This window comes from Danio aesculapii, chromosome 11 (assembly GCF_903798145.1).
Source record: "Danio aesculapii chromosome 11, fDanAes4.1, whole genome shotgun sequence".
In the NCBI taxonomy this organism is placed as follows: domain Eukaryota; kingdom Metazoa; phylum Chordata; class Actinopteri; order Cypriniformes; family Danionidae; genus Danio; species Danio aesculapii.
The window spans coordinates 43,201,122-43,217,983 of NC_079445.1; the positions used below are offsets into that span (position 1 = coordinate 43,201,122).

The 16,862-nt window shown below is 34.1% G+C and overlaps 1 protein-coding gene across 1 annotated transcript in view; it reads right to left on the reverse strand.

Moving 5' to 3' along the window:
• Positions 1-13,443, reverse strand: part of slmapa (sarcolemma associated protein a) — a 103,463-nt gene extending 90,020 nt beyond the window's left edge. Inside the window, exon 1 of the mRNA XM_056468853.1 lies at positions 12,064-13,443. Coding sequence (XP_056324828.1) covers positions 12,064-12,261 — 198 coding nt within the window. The 5' untranslated portion in view covers positions 12,262-13,443. The remainder of the gene's footprint in view (positions 1-12,063) is intronic.
• Positions 13,444-16,862: the final 3,419 nt, after the last annotated feature.

Genomic DNA, 16,862 nt, shown 5'->3' on the forward strand with positions numbered 1-16,862 from the left:
ATACCCCTGTATTTACAATAGCACATTATTATCTGCAAGCATGACAGTCTACTATACAGATTATTAGTGTCAGAAACATGCTGATGGTGCAATTTTCTCAAAAAAAAGATTGTGTATTACATTATTTTCTGACATGTTTCAGGCTACGCACACTCTGATGAGAATAAAGACAGCTTCCCATCCAGCTGCTCGAGATCTAGGGTGTGGGTCGCCCCGCAGGGCACTGTTCATATCAGGAAGAGGCTACAGCTCTATAGCTACAGTCAGCTGCTAGCCAGTTGTCCCCAGCTTGGCAATGCCTATAATAACAGCAGACTTTAAAAATGGGGCGCAAATGGCATCAGACTATTTTAAGACTTGACAACAGAACTCACACTTTGACAGAAAATATGCAACAGCCTGCAGCTAAAAAGGATAAAGGCACAAGAGCAATTATGCAGGAGATTATCAACAATAAAACAGACACTCGAAAGCCACAATTTAATGATAACCAGAGACTAGAGCTGTGGTGAAAAATCTTTCGAGAAATTGAAAACTTGAAAATCTTAGAATCATTGCTATTCTCTCTTGAATCGATTCTGAGCTTAGTTTTTAACATTAGACGACATTAAATGCTCTATATACGAACATATCGGCTGATTTCATTAAATTGTTTTACCAATACCACTTGAACATTGACGAAAAACCAGCAGACTGAGGAACAGCTTTTTCCCCAGAGCTGTCTTCCTTCTGAACTCTGCCCCTCACTGACTCTTTTGCCCCCCCCCAATACACCCCCACACTCCTCTAACTTATACTCCTCACAATCACTGCACTATTTAACAATTGCACATTTAAAGTTTGCACATATTCATTGCACTGATTCACTTATCTGAACTGTACATACCCACTGCACATGGACATTTGTAATTATGTTTATCTATCTGCACACTTCTGCTATTAATAGCATCCTGTACATATATTCATTTATTGTAAATCTGTTCATAGCTAATACAACCTGTATATAATGTTCATAGTACATCCATCTGTAAATATCACCATAGTTTTTCTATAACTGCACTTTATAACTTATACCTGTATCCTGCACTTGCTGCTATTGCACTGCTGGATAGACCTAAACTGCATTTCGTTGCCTTGTACGTGTACATGTGTAATGACAATAGAGTTGAATCTAATCTAATCTAAAAAAACATTTAATAATCATTAATTGCATCCAATTTCTTACCAATGCCACTTGAACATTTAATAATCATTAATAATGTTAGTAAAGATTTAAACAAAATTACAAGACAAAGCTGTGTTTAAAATTATATTGTAATAGAAATGCTCACAAAACTTGTCAATAAATTTGGTTGTAAATTTTTACACAATATTAATCTGCCAGCCTATCACATGGCAATTATAAAAGTGACAAACTCTCCTCTAAAGTAACCAATTGCCTTCACCAAGGTATAAATTACCTACTTCACCTTGAATATAATTTTCTTACACCCATAATATTAATGTTTATAATGCATGGTTTTACGCTACATTCATTCTTCCATGGCGGGGCGCCATGCCAAAATTGATCCCGCCATTGTTACATTACAGCTTTTCATTCAAAACATTTGGTCGTCTTTTTTTTAATAGCGGGTGATAATCACACCGAACTTTTCTTTAACCGTAGTAGTGCTGTGCGTTATTTGTTTAACCCTTTAAGGTTATGTGCTGGCTGACTGACTGAATGGCTGACTGACAGGTGCGTGATGCAAGCAAACACGACGTATAGCAGTTTCACTTAACTTCAAGACGCATTAATACCACTCTGTAGGTCTATTGGAGACATTCATAAATATTTCTAGCAAATCTAATAAATGTTGGAGACATACTCGTTACATAAACGCACTGAATTGCACCTCAGCAGCGTTTATTTGAGAGCGCACAAGAAGATCTGCGCTTGAGCAGCGTATATTTAAGGGCGTGCAAGAAGTTTGGAAATCGGCGCACAAGCAAAGAGATTGGCATACTCGTAGGCTATTACATAAATGCGATCTCAACTTATATACTGCACATTTGTCATTGAAATAACGCCACAGGTAGTTCTGTGTAAAAAAGGCCTGCCGCCACTGCTGGAAAAAAACCTAGAGGAAACATGGCATTAGAGGAATGGCATTATATTTATTTAATTGTTCATTTTTATTTTAAATCATTATGTTTGCATCAACACAGGCACATTGGGATTATGGTTTATCCTCTGGTGGATTTACAAGAAATTGCACATGAGAAAACGTGCACCAGTAACGTATTTGAGATTATCAAAAATGTACACTGCGACCTCTAGTGGATTTGTGAAAACAAAATCTGCAAGAGTACATAGCCCAGGGTAAATATTTCTCAGTTGAACTTGAACTCCTCCACCTGGGGTAAGGACTTTCCTCCAACCTGGAGATGGCAAACCACCCTTTTCCGGTGGAGCACCATGGCCTCGGACTTGGAGGTACTGATTCTCATCCCAGCCGTGTCACACTTGGCAGCAAACTGCCGCAGTGCATGCTGAAGGTCCATGCTAGATGAAGCCAACAGAACAACATCGTCTGCGAATAACAGATGAAATCCTGTGTATGTTATCATTCAACACCCATTCTTTTAGTTTTAGAGTTGTTGTTTCTCGTGTAGAATAAGTGCAAATACTGTCATCGATCATTCTTCAGTCATTCTGTTTCTGTAATTGTATGGTGTATCCTGCTGAGTTCGGGAAAATATAAATAATGTGGGTGGGAAAAGTTAGTGACTGTGAAAAAATGTCTCTGTGTGAATGAGTGGGCCAGAACTCTATTATAACCTGCCAAAATAAAAGTTAGTTTAACCTTAAATTAACAAATATGCATGTAGAAACCTCTGTGGTAAACCTCAATGTCATATAATCAGGCACAATACATCACCACATGCTATCCATAATTTACAAAATGACAACAATTTTTCTAAGTAATGAATAATTTATCAGTGACGTTAGACCAACATTACACAGATTAACTGCCCTCTGTTGTTTCCATGGTATCAAATAAAGAACATGCAATGAAAAAGACCACAAAGCACAACAAATCTACAAAGACAAACAACCTAATTATACCTAAATTTGACTAAACTCACACTATGACAAGCTAATATTAAAGGAGTTGTGAGGTAAAACTCTGTCATTTCTAAAAGTACTTTTTAACATAGACTTTGAGCAGATGGTAATATTTACATTTTGATACCGGTATTTACTAAGCATCACCTAAAACAAACCTAGAGAGACCAATAATCAGATAACAGAGCATCCAGATCTCACATGACTTTCCATACTGATCATGTCATGCTGGTGGTTTTGTGGTATCTTGTGCATTGATTAAATATTTACAGTAAACTTTACTCCTCACCGTGTGTAAACTTAAGTTATATTAGAACGATTTATGAAGGATCACCTGACTGAAGTAATAACTCTGAGAATTCAGTTTTTAAATCACAAGAATAAATAACATTTTATATATATTTAAATAGCAAGCAGTTGTCTCAAATAGTAAAAAATATCTAAGAATTGTACTGTTTTTGTTTTCATTTTGATCAATTAAACGCAGGCTTTTTAAAAAAAACATTAAAAATCTTCTTTAAATCTTAAGTTATCAAGTAATGTTAGTAATAATTAAGTAATATATATATATATATATATATATATATATATATATATATATATATATATATATATATATATATATATATATAGTATATATATATATATATACATAGATAGATAGATAGATATATATCTATAGATATCTATATCTATCTATCTATCTATCTATCTATCTATCTATCTATCTATCTATCTATCTATCTATATATATATATATATATATATATATATATATATATATATATATATATATATATATATATATACACATAGATAGATAGATATCTATATATATACATATATATATACATATATATATACATATATATATACATATATATATACATATATATATACATATATATATATATATATATATATACATATATATATATACATATATATATATATATATATATATATATATATATATATATATATATATATATATACATATATATATACATATATATATACATATATATATACATATATATATACATATATATATACATATATATATACATATATATATACATATATATATACATATATATATACATATATATATATACATATATATATATACATATATATACATATATATATATATATATACATATATATATACATATATATATATATATACATATATATATACTATATATATACACATATATATATATACATATATATATACATACATATATATATACATATATATATATATACATATATATATATATACATATATATATCTATCTATATACATATATCTATCTATATATACATATATCTATCTATATATACATATATCTATCTATATATACATATATACATCTATCTATCTATCTATCTATCTATCTATCTATCTATCTATCTATCTATCTATCTATCTATATATATATATCTATATATATATATCTATATATATCTATAGATAGATAGATAGATAGATAGATAGATAGATAGATAGATAGATAGATAGATAGATAGATAGATAGATAGATAGATAGATAGATAGATCTACAGATTTAAAAAAACATTAAGATAGAGACATTTACGTAGCCTGAAATTAAAAACAAATCAAGGAAAAATAATCACCAAGCTCCCAATTATTACAAAATAAACAAATCAAAACTCAAATAAATGCTTTACATAGCTTTTTTAATATAATTGCGAATGCAATGAATAGAATTAAATTACACAACTTAAAAACTGAATAAGAAGAGCTCATTTGTAAATCTGACAGCTCTGAGTCTGGCAGGAATCAGTGAATCTTGGAAACACACTGGCTTCATTCTCATGGGTGTCATTATGCCAATCCATTACAAGAAATAGCAGTATCAGAGTTAAGAGCAGTCATCCAGACACTCTATTAGCGGCTGTGCGGCTTTGATTGATGCCTATAAATACAGGACACATTCTCAGGCACACAGTTGCAATCGTCACCTTTTCAGAAATGCCCACACTAGCACACAGCCTCACAAAGCCAGGGGACAGGTGGAGATTTTGGCATCCTTTCACATTGTGCCAATTGTTGGCTGGCCCAGTTTAGATGGCTTCATCTTGGCTCCTCTTTCCGACAGGGAGCATGCCAATAGGAGCAAAGTCTCTTCAGGTGATTACTGAGACGTAACGTGGACACTCAGAGGAAAGGGACAGTATTAGGACTGTCTTACACTGTCAATAACAAGATGCAGCAGAACAAAAACCAAGCAGCTTAGATTCAGTAGTTAATGAGTACAAATGCCAAGTGAAAATAGTTTAATGATTACCAAGTAGCAGAATTATATGTTAATTGTTCTAGTTAGTTATAATTAACTACTGACGAAAATTAAAATGAAAAGATATCCACTTCTAATTAATTGCATTGACATTACATATTGGTGTACACTGTAAATTTAATATGATCAAAACGATGATGAGAACATTTTATGTTAAGTTAACTTAATTTAGTAAGTTAATTATGCAGTTTTAGCTTTATTTTTAAGTTATACACACTTTAACTTGATGCTTTAAATGAGTTTAGAGGATTAAAGGGCATCAACACATTTTATATTGTAGGAAACAAAATAGCCTGTAAGTTTTACAAAAATAATTTTAGTGCATTCAGATGAGGGCTGCACAATATATTGTTTTAGTATCAATATCGCAATGTGTGCATCCGCAATAGTCACATCGCAGTTGGGATTATAGTTGATCAGCACAACAGTTATTGGAGTTATTGCAAAGAATAACCATAACAGAGTGAAAATTGATAATTTAGGTGTGTTTTAAAAGCATTTCAAGAGAATTTAAAGCATTCAGGCACAAAAAATGCAACGTTTGTAACTTTAAAGAAGATTAATTTCACTGAATTGATCAAATAAATACTATGCAGTGTTATTCTATTTACATTTTTTTTTTATAATTTTTTTTGGGGGTTTTTCACCTTTATTATGATAGGACAGTAGAGATTTCAGACAGGAAAGCATTGGGAGCAGAGAGAGGGGAAGGATCGGCAAAGGACCTCGAGCCAGGAATCGAACTCGGGTCGCCGTGAGCACGTTGGTGCTATATGTCGGCGCACAATACCACTAGGCTATTGGCGCCGACTCTATTTACATTTTATTCATTTTCTGCACATAAAAGCTATTTGACTCTCTGGAAAACCATAAAGCACTGTTTATTTGACTTGTATTGTTGCTCTATTGTAATTATTTTTGCTTGTGTTTATTATTTTTAAACATGATTCTCAGCCTTACAAAAATCACATCAATCAATCTAAATGAACTATTTCTTTTGAAATAGAGCTATTTAAGCCATCTGGTGAAATGTATTGATATCGCAACATACATCACAGAAAAACAAAATATCGTAATGTCTGATTTTTCCCCCAATATCGTGCAGCTTTAATTCAGACGTACTTCAATGCACTAAATAAATGCTCTCCTTGTATAGATAGTGATTTATAAAATTACGCATAACCATGACAAAAATCTGCATAACTGCTATAACCAAGGAAGATTTGTGGATTATTTCATTTTATAACATCAAGCGAAATGAAGTCTAATCATTAAAACACGTTTAACATGAGTAAAGGAAATATAAAGCTGATAATATAGATAACATTTGAGGTATGAAATAACTCGCATCACGCTACTATAGGTTAAAAGTCTATATTTACCACCTTAAAGCCTGTGGTCAGTCTCAATAATCATTATTTAGTATCAGATGATTAATTTTCCTTCATTAAAAGCAAATGCAGTCTGTGAAGAGTTAACCACCTCACCTAGTTTTGCAGCATTCAGCACACCCTTAATTCAAACACCACACCTTAATTTAGACGACAGCAGTTAACCATGGCGGCAATTATTTCACAACAGTGGAGAAATGATTCCCTAGAGTGATGATGGCAAAACTTCACGGCATCAAATACTTCCTCTTTACAAGCGAAACACACCTACACACAGTGTCAGACGCAGAGAAAACCTCTACACGCACGCAAACTGTAAAAACAACAAATAAAGATGCACTTGCACACAGCCACCAAAACTGTGCTTCAACCACTGCAGTGGGATTTTCTAAAAGCAACTATACACTCGCCTAAGGGGGAAAACAACTTATGACCTAATACAATGTGCACTGAAAAGTAGAACACAGTGAAATACACCAAGAGCACGTTTCTGGATACTAGGGCTGTGTGCAATATATCAAAATATTGCAAATGTGCAATAAATGAGTGATTTAAGTATTTTTTTTTGTTCCTGCCACTTGCACACACCCTCTGTAAGATTTTTTCAGCACATCAAGCAATGTAGTTACATGTCAACACACATGAAACCAAGCAAAATAGACATGCTGTGTTTTTGTTTTGGTCCAAAAATAAGATTTTAGCATGGATGCTGAAATATGAACAAGCAATCAAGCCATGTCAGGAAAGCAATAAGACAGCAAAGTAACTCCATTCGCTTTCAAATGTTTTTGCTTTGCTGATTTATTTTTTTTATGTTTTCATGTTGATAAAGTTACACCAGTGGAGGTGATAAATATAATATTTAATTTAGTTTCGTACAAGTTTTCACATTGCTCTATATACGTTACTCAGCAACATGGACGCCTCTAAATGGCGTTAAAAGTGTCACATGCTGTAAGGCTGTGCAATCAATCGAAAATTCGGTTTCGGCTTGTAACGATTATGAAAAAACATGAATCAAGATAAACGATTATTGCATCATATACTGCCCATTTTCCAGTTGTACACATTTGTTGCTCTGCAAAGCTCAGTTTCACGTGAACATTACTAAAAGCATGTACTGTAATGTAACGTTTGCAGCACGGGATGCTCATCATTCACTGATGTACATTCGAATCATTCATGTTTTTAAAAGCGCGAATGAGACCGCATGCTGTTGTGTGTGCGTGTGCTCAGCCTCAGAGACGAGTCATCTTAATGTGAACGCTTTAATGGACAAATAGGTGTCAAAACGTGGTGTTTAGTGATTCATATTAACCCTCATTTGTGTAATAAACGAGTTGAGTATCAAAAGACATGTGAAAGAGAACCATTCATAAGCGTACTGCTCTTAAAGTGACAGCGCACAATATTCCTGCTACCGACTATTTTTAGCATTAATCAAACAACAAAAGGAGAAAATCCCTCACTGCTCTTGACTGAAGGACTTTTGTAACTACAATTACAGTTTTTTTCTTACAGTGAAGATGTTTAAAGCACAGTTTGTTTCATATTTTTATTCTATATGATTTATTTACCTTTCCTTATTTACAGGGAGGAACATAACTGTATATATAGACTTCAACTGATAATCGTTTTGAATAATTGTGATTCCAATTATGACCAAAATAATCATAATTGTGATTTTTGTCATAATCGAAAAGCCCTAACATACTGTATTTATAAGGTATAATTCACCCAAAAAGTCATTTCTGTCTTAATATAATGATGTAGGCTATTCGCAGCTGTGAAATCACATGAGCTGACGCACTGTTTGTTACCGAGAGGACACGTGCGTGCCCATCAATGACGTTGCATAGGCTGTGAATAACAGTTAATAAAGTTCTAAATAACCTTCAGTTTGTATCATAGAGTGATCGTTTCTCAGGAGCCGCACGTGAAGTATGATTTGCATGTATGTTTTTTTTTCTCAAAGTGACGACAGCCATGACATGAGCACACTCGGCAGTGAAAGTGAAATTGAGATGCGTACATCCTTTAAATGATCATGTCGCATTTTAAAGTTATGATTAAATCAAGCATTTGATGTGTTTTTTCTTTCATAGTAAACACAAAGTGTTGTGCATGAGAATAATAGTTTACTGGGTCAGTATAACTACTCTAGCCTATATAATGTTGGATATAATGCAAGAGGGAATCTTCTAATGTCATCACTTTACTATGAATTAACAAACAGGACATATCTTATAGTCTATATAAAATTTGCCAATAGTAGATCTACATAAAGGCCCAATATTATTATTGTTGTTTTACCAAATGTTTGAGAATCGCAATAATAACCTACACATATTAGCTTTATTTTACATCTACAGAATCGAGAGAAAATCGTGATCTTGATTTTAAGCAAAAAAAAATCTAATTTTAGCCAGAATCGTGCAGCCCTACTTTGTTGTACTAATGTTTTTTTCTCAGAAATAATATGAAACCTTTTGGTTATAACATTCTTACAATAATGTATCTGATATTATATACTGCATTATTTAGCATGCTATCGGATATCACATTTTCCTTCAATATCGCACAGGCCTACTGGGTATGTTCAAGGATATTACATAGTGAAATATGTTCTGCTGCTTTCAACAGGATTATTTTACACTTTCATTCACACATGATGCTATGGGAGACGCACTAATAATGTGAGTACCAGGAAGCTAAAAAGAAAAAAACCTGGACATCCAATTTAACAAGCAAGACCAGATAGTCAGAATTAACAGCCATAATTTTTAATATGAACATATACAGCATATAAATGCCACAACAATATATCACTCCTGCTTACTAAACACTGTCCAGCAATGTCACGCATGTTAGTCGCAGAGTTTATCTGATGCTGTAAAAAGGCTCTGTCACCTTCCTGAGAGATATTATGGGACAACATGACTGTGACAGACAGCATGTAATAGCAAACAATCAGATCATAACAGGCACATCTCAAAATCATCAAAATATAGATAACAGATGCCTGAATTAAGATTAGCAGGTCAACGCTGATCAAGAGTGAACATCTATATATTTTACATTTTACCACGAGTGTCCAGAAGAGTGTCTGAAGGATTGTAAACCTCTTGGTCTACAGAAAAGTCATGCACACCCCTTTTAAAGTGACTTGTTTTAAATTTACTTTAATATGTTCGAGTTGGAAATACTGCAACATACTTTCTGTGTGTAACCCTGGCCTCAACCCTTAAATTTTGGCCCTTCATAGCTAGAAACTGGCAATCTCTACAGAACAAAATTAATAAAGGTGAAAAAACATTGATCAAAGCAACATGAAAGTTTTGCTCAAGCACTTCAATGCTGTCGAATTTACTAAACAGCAGAAATTAACTGAAGAAGATTTACACCTCAAAAAAACAGTCCAGCACACTACATATTATGTCACTGCCATAGGCCACTTGAATGTCAAAGAGGTTTAAAAGCCAATCGAGCATAGGTAAACTTGGTCCACTAGAGGCCTTGGCTGACCGTATATTCCAATGGTCTCAAACTCAATTCCTGGAGGGCAGCAGCTCTGCATAGTTTAGCTCCAAAAGACCTCAACTCACACCTGCTTAATAGTCTCTAGTAGTCTTGAACACCTTGATTATTTGGATCAGCGGTGTTTGATTTGTGTTGGAGCAAAACTGTAAAGAGCTGCAGCCCTACAGGAATCCAGTTTAAGACTTATGGCATATTCATACAATTCAGATCAATATTATCCATTTTTTGTTGTTGTTGTTACTAAATAAACTTTTACTAAATTAATAAATACAATGGTTATTAAATATTTTTGTTTGTTACTAAATAAATGTGAAGTTCATAAAATAAATGACATTTTATGTTCTTATTTACACACATTAAAGCAGGGGTGTCAAACTCAAACCGCAGCCCTGCACAGTTTAGCTCTAACCCTGCTTCAACACACTTACCTGTAGGTTTCCAACTAGCCTGAAAGATTCGATTAGTTGGATCAGGTGTTTAATTAGGGTTGGAACTAAACTGTACAGAGCTGCAGCTCTCCAGGAACTGAGTTTGACACGTGCATTAAAATGATTGTTGACCATTTACTTTATGAATTTCTTTCTTCTCTTGAACACAAAACAAGATATTGTGAAGAATGTTCAGCCACTGACATGAAAAAAGCAGTCATCGACATCCATTGTATGAATTTTAAAATGTTATGGAAGTCAGTGGCTGGTTTCTCCAACATTCTTCAATATATCTTTGTGTTCGACAGAAGAAAAACTCAAGTTTGGAGCAAGTGGACTTTGATGGCAGAATTTACATTTTTATGTGAACTATGCTTTAAAAAAATAAGCTTATTGAAAGAAAATACATCAAATCAATGCACAAAAATAGCTGGGAATTTTTGGATTAGTTAAGAAAAAGCAATTTTTTACTATATATTACAGGGGTGTCAAATTCAGTTCCTGTAGGGGCGCTGACCTGCACAGTTTAGTTCAAACCCCTGCTTCAACACACTTACCTGGAGGTTTCAAACAAGCCTAAAGAACTCAATTAGTTTGATCAGATTGGAACTAAACTGTGCAGAACTGCAGCCCTCAAAGAACTTAGTTTGACACCTGCGATCTAATGCAGTGTTTCTTAACCACGTTCCTGGAGGACCACCAGCTCTGCACATTTTCCATGTCTCCTTAACCAAACACACCTGAATCAGATCATCAGCAGAGACTGAAAGACCTGTAATGAGTGTAACTGACAAAGACGACATTCAAAATATGCAGTGTTGGTGGCCCTCCAGGAATGTGGTTGAGAGTCACTGATCTAATGCAATGTATATTCACCCATTAATTCCATCTTAAACTATTTTTGAGTGGGGATATTATCTTTATAATCCTAATATAGACAGTTATGACAACCTGACAGACAGATACAAAGAAAATCTTAGTAAATCGAGAAAGCTGGAGGTGGATTTTTCATCCGCGGGTCAACAACACTGAAAAAAAAAATGATTTATTGTATTTACTACATTTTTTGAGGTAAGTGGTTGCAAACAACTTCTATAGACTGATTTTAAACTAACTAAATTTGGTAATGTTACTTTGTTTAAATTCAGCCCATGCAAAATGTTTGAAACTACTTATCTTAAAACAATTAGTAAATGTAATATTTTTTAATGAACAGCCAATCTGACCTGTTCTGCCTGCCGTGAATGGTGAAACATCAGACTTACCTTGTCTGTCTTGTGGTCGAACCACACCAGAGCGTGATTCCTCGACAACACTTTGCAGTCGAAGGTGGCGTTGTTTTGGGCAGGGCGACACCGGGCCACGGAGCGCCCGATTTTGACCGGCTCATCCAGGTAAACATGACGTTCCTGAAACGGGTGTGAATTCGGGCGGCAGGTGAACACGGCCAGCGCTGAAGGCATTGAGGATGGCTTGGGAGTGTTACTCCAACCAGAGACGAAAGACAGGGTTTCTTGATCCAGACTGACCTGTTGCTCCAATTCTCCTATCTTCCTAATAAATTACCAGCAGACCAACGCACATAGTAATACGAACAAAAAATTCCAACTCTACAAAAAGACTCCTGCTAAACAGACTACATAACGTCAACAAGACTGTATATTTATACACTATGTAGATGACTTCTTGCCCCCTTGCGAGACCCCCATGTTCCCGAACAAAACCCAAAACAGCTGCCCAATTCCATACAAATCTGTGTGTCCAGATGACAGTCCACAATTCGAGCTGTTATACTTCGTTCCCAACACAAGTCATCCTCATCCCCCTTTACAAGCATAGGCCTGACCAGTAAACAACCCAGCAACTAGTACACCAATAACCTGTTGAATTGGTCAACCTGTTCTCCTAAAAAAAAACAAGTATTACTGTCAAGTTGACATGTGTGTCTATATTTAGAGGGAATGATTTCTAGGCACGAAATGCACTTGTGAAAGTGTTAAACCATAATGAAGATTAATAATAATGTGAGTGGGTTTGGCTGAAGTATGCAGAGCAGACCATCAAGCCACCACTCCCCAAGACAGAGTGATTAATATTGAAAAATACCTCAAATGCCTATTTAAACAGACTTCAAATGCAAGTATTTAGCTGTCAAGATTGAATACAAGAGCACAGCTCGCGCGGAGGGTGTTTTCTTGCGCACGAGAGCGTTAGCTGGCTAACTTCATATTAGCTCGTTAGCTAAGCTGAGGTATCACTGGCCTTCTACCTTCCCCTTATCGAGCCGTCCGAACTAGAAGAGACTTTATAAATAACCCCGAGTTGATTTATCCCCAAAAAAACTGCTATTTGTTCGGTCTGTGGAACTTTCATGCGCGGAGAATTTGCGTAAATCCAGTATTAGCTCGCGAGCTCGGTAACTAGCTTAGCCCGCTGAGAGACACGAAAAATTCCCCAGAAAAGAAAGTCATACACGAATAAAGTCCATGACACGGTCCCGCGTTAAGCCATGGAGGTCTCCACTTTCCGGAACCCTGGAAACGGGAGGAAAAATCGTTGTATGCGACGGGATAATTGTAAGTAAGTCGTCCTCCTGAAGAGATATATACACACATACACACCGGCCACAAACCGCCGCGGGGCTCGCGCACCACCGAGATATGGGGCGGGAGTTTAGGGTGACGTAAAAATATGGGCGGAGCCGCGATTCCAGAGAAAAACGATGACGTTTTTCATACGGATTGAAAATAATGTTTGTTTGTTTATTTTTCGGATGCTCTTTTTTATTTTGTTTTAGCATTTCAGTTACAATCAATAACCAAGACAACAAAAGCCAAATGCTAAAACAATTTTTTGAACAGACAGAAAAAAAGTACAACAAAAATAAAACAAAAAGATCATCATACAAAATAACATAAGCGCTTCACATAAATATATATGATAAATTAATAAACAAACATTATATAATGATCAAATACCATAAATTTCCCATATACATTTCAGTTCATACTATATTTTACTCTATAATTTTAACTGTATTTTTATCTGTCCTTATATTCCTTTATTTTTATATTTGTTCATTTCCATATCTATACCTATATGCACACACACACAAACACACACATTTATATATATATATATATATATATATATATATATATATATATATCAGAATCAGAATCAGTCTTATTGCCAAGTGTGCTTCACACACACAATGAATTTGTTTTGGCTACAGAAGCTTCCAGTGTACATAAAGTGACAACACAAAATAAATATGAAAAAAAAGAAATGATAAACATTAAACAGATGTGGTTAGTATATATATATATATATATATATATATATATATATATATATAGGGCTGCACGGTGGTGCGGTAGGTAGTGCTGTCGCCTCACAGCAAGAAGGTTCGAGACTCGGCTGGGTCAGTTGGCATTTCTGTGTGGAGTTTGCATGTTCTCCCCATGTTGGCGTGGGTTTCCTCAAGGTGCTCTGGTTTCCCCCAAAAGTCCAAAGAAATGTGGTATAGGTGAATTGGGTAGGCTAAAGTGTCAGTAGTATTTGTGTGTGTGTGTGTGGATGTTTCCCAGTGATGGGTTGCAGCTGTAAGGGCATCCGGTGTGTAAAACATATGCTGGATGAGTTGGCGGTTCATTCCGCTGTGGCGACCCCGAATTAATAAAGGGACTAAGCCGAAAAGAAAATAAATGAATGAATGAATGAATGAATGAATATATTCATATACAATATTTATATAGTCCTCCAATTGTGGACTATTTATATGTATATATATAAATTCCCCCCTTTGAATTGTTTATTTCTTTTTTAAATATTTCCCGAATTATGTTGAAGAGACCAAGGAAATTTTCACAGTATGTCTGATAATATTTTTTCTTCTGGAGAAAGTCTTAATTGTTTTATTTTGGCTAGAATAAAAGCAGTTTTAATTTTTTTTAAAGGTCAAAATTGTTAGCCCCTTTAAGCTATATATTTTTTCGATAAACAAACCATCTTTATACAATAACTTGCCTAATTACCCTAACCTGCCTAGTTAACCTAATTAGTTAAGTCTTTTAATGTCACTTTAAGCTGTATAGAAGTGTCTTGAAAAAAATATCTAGTCAAATATTATTTACTGTCATCATGACAAAGATAAAATAAATCAGTTATTAGAAATGAGTTATTAAAACTATTATGTTTAGAAATGTGTTGAAAAAATCTGCTCTCCGTTAAACAGAAATTGGAGAAAAAATATACGGGGGCCAATAATTCAGGGGGCTAATAATTCTGACTTCAATTGTATATATATATATATATAATGTAAATTTTAAATTGATCTGCATAAAGTATATCTTGGAATTTAAGTTGAGCACTGAAGGAGTTTCCAAGCCACTTTTCCTTCATCTCAAGATGGCAATTTTACATTTATTAACAAACATAGACAGAGTAAAATGCATCTATATCATCAGAATCAAAGCATTTTTATGGTACATCTTCTGCAATATAGGCTCCAAGTAAAATTCACATAAAGTTATTTATAAATCATCTTTGGAAAGTATTTTAGTTTCAGGACGAAGTAGAGGGTTTCAAAGCAGACCCCGCCCCCAGTCCCTCTGTTTGGACTTGGAATCTGTGGACTAAATTACACTGAACATCTGTCATACCAAATGGAGCATGCTGATTTGACTCTAATGTCTTGCTCAGACTAATCCAATTGTTTTGTCTCTTATGTGACCCATAAGAAGTAATTAAGTGATCATTGTTGGAAAATCTATGAAAACAATAATGTGGCTCAGTGATGCACCTGGGACATTATATGATGTTAAACTTCCATATATTAGGCAGAAATATTAACTAGACTCTGCATTGCTCATTTGATTAGAAATAGACAACAGGGAGTACAAAATGTTACTCTCCACAGAAATATACAACTACTACTAAACAGACCTTAAACTGGCCTAAAACTGTGTTTGAGCTAAAAATATATTGTATTGAAATAAGTAAATTAAATTAGACAGAATTATGCAAATTCACTGTTGCATGAATTCTTCAGTTACACAAATTGAAGGAATTCAGCTTGGTGGTGCATTTTTTTTATTTGACATGTATAATATGAAGTGATGTGTGTGTGTGTGTGTGTGTGTGTGTGTGTGTGTGTGTGTGTGTGTGTGTGTGTGTGTGTGTGTGTGTGTGTGTGTGTGTGTGTGTGTGTGTGTGTTTAAACTAGATAATTAAATTACTTATTCACTGAAAAAATAAAGTAAGGGAAAGGTAACTTAATTAAAGTTAGTTTTATAGTTTTATGATTACTTTTATAGTAACTTTCCTATTATACTTGCCTTAAATACTGTACATAATTTCAACAGTTCTCTGTAAATCAGTTCTGAGAAGCAGAGTAATCGTATGTTTTGTTATACAAATATGTTCTGCTGAATATTCTGTTTTTCACCTAAAGACAATTATCAAGACAATTGCACATTCTTAAGAGACAATGAAGTGAATCAGAAATTAATTCTTGATAATAAATGGGATAAATAGAGACAAGCAGAGTAATTGTATTTTTATTGAGATTTTTTTGGTAATTAATAATTAATTATTTTTAAGTAACTTACCCAACACTGTTTATTTCCATACAGTTAGCAGACTAGCAGGTTTAAATATCTAAATTAATAGGTAATACTACATTTTATTAAACAATACAAGATCAGGAGGAATTATATATATTATTGACACTGTTAAGAAAAAAATAACAAAATATAAAATATAGAATAAATAGTTTGGACCCCAGTGTTATATTACGGGTTACATTTTCCCAATAAAATCACAACAAAAGTCTGCATAATGTACTGTATATATTCAGTTAGCCAGCTAGCAGGTTTAATTATCTGACTTTATAGTTAGCACTGAGTTGTATGCAACACCACACGTGCAGGGGGGAATTATATAGTATATTGACACCGTTAAGAAAAAAGAACACAATATATAAAATGTGAAATAAACAGTTTGTAATATATTATTGTACTACGGGTTACATTTTCCCTATAAGACACCAAAAACTGTTCTT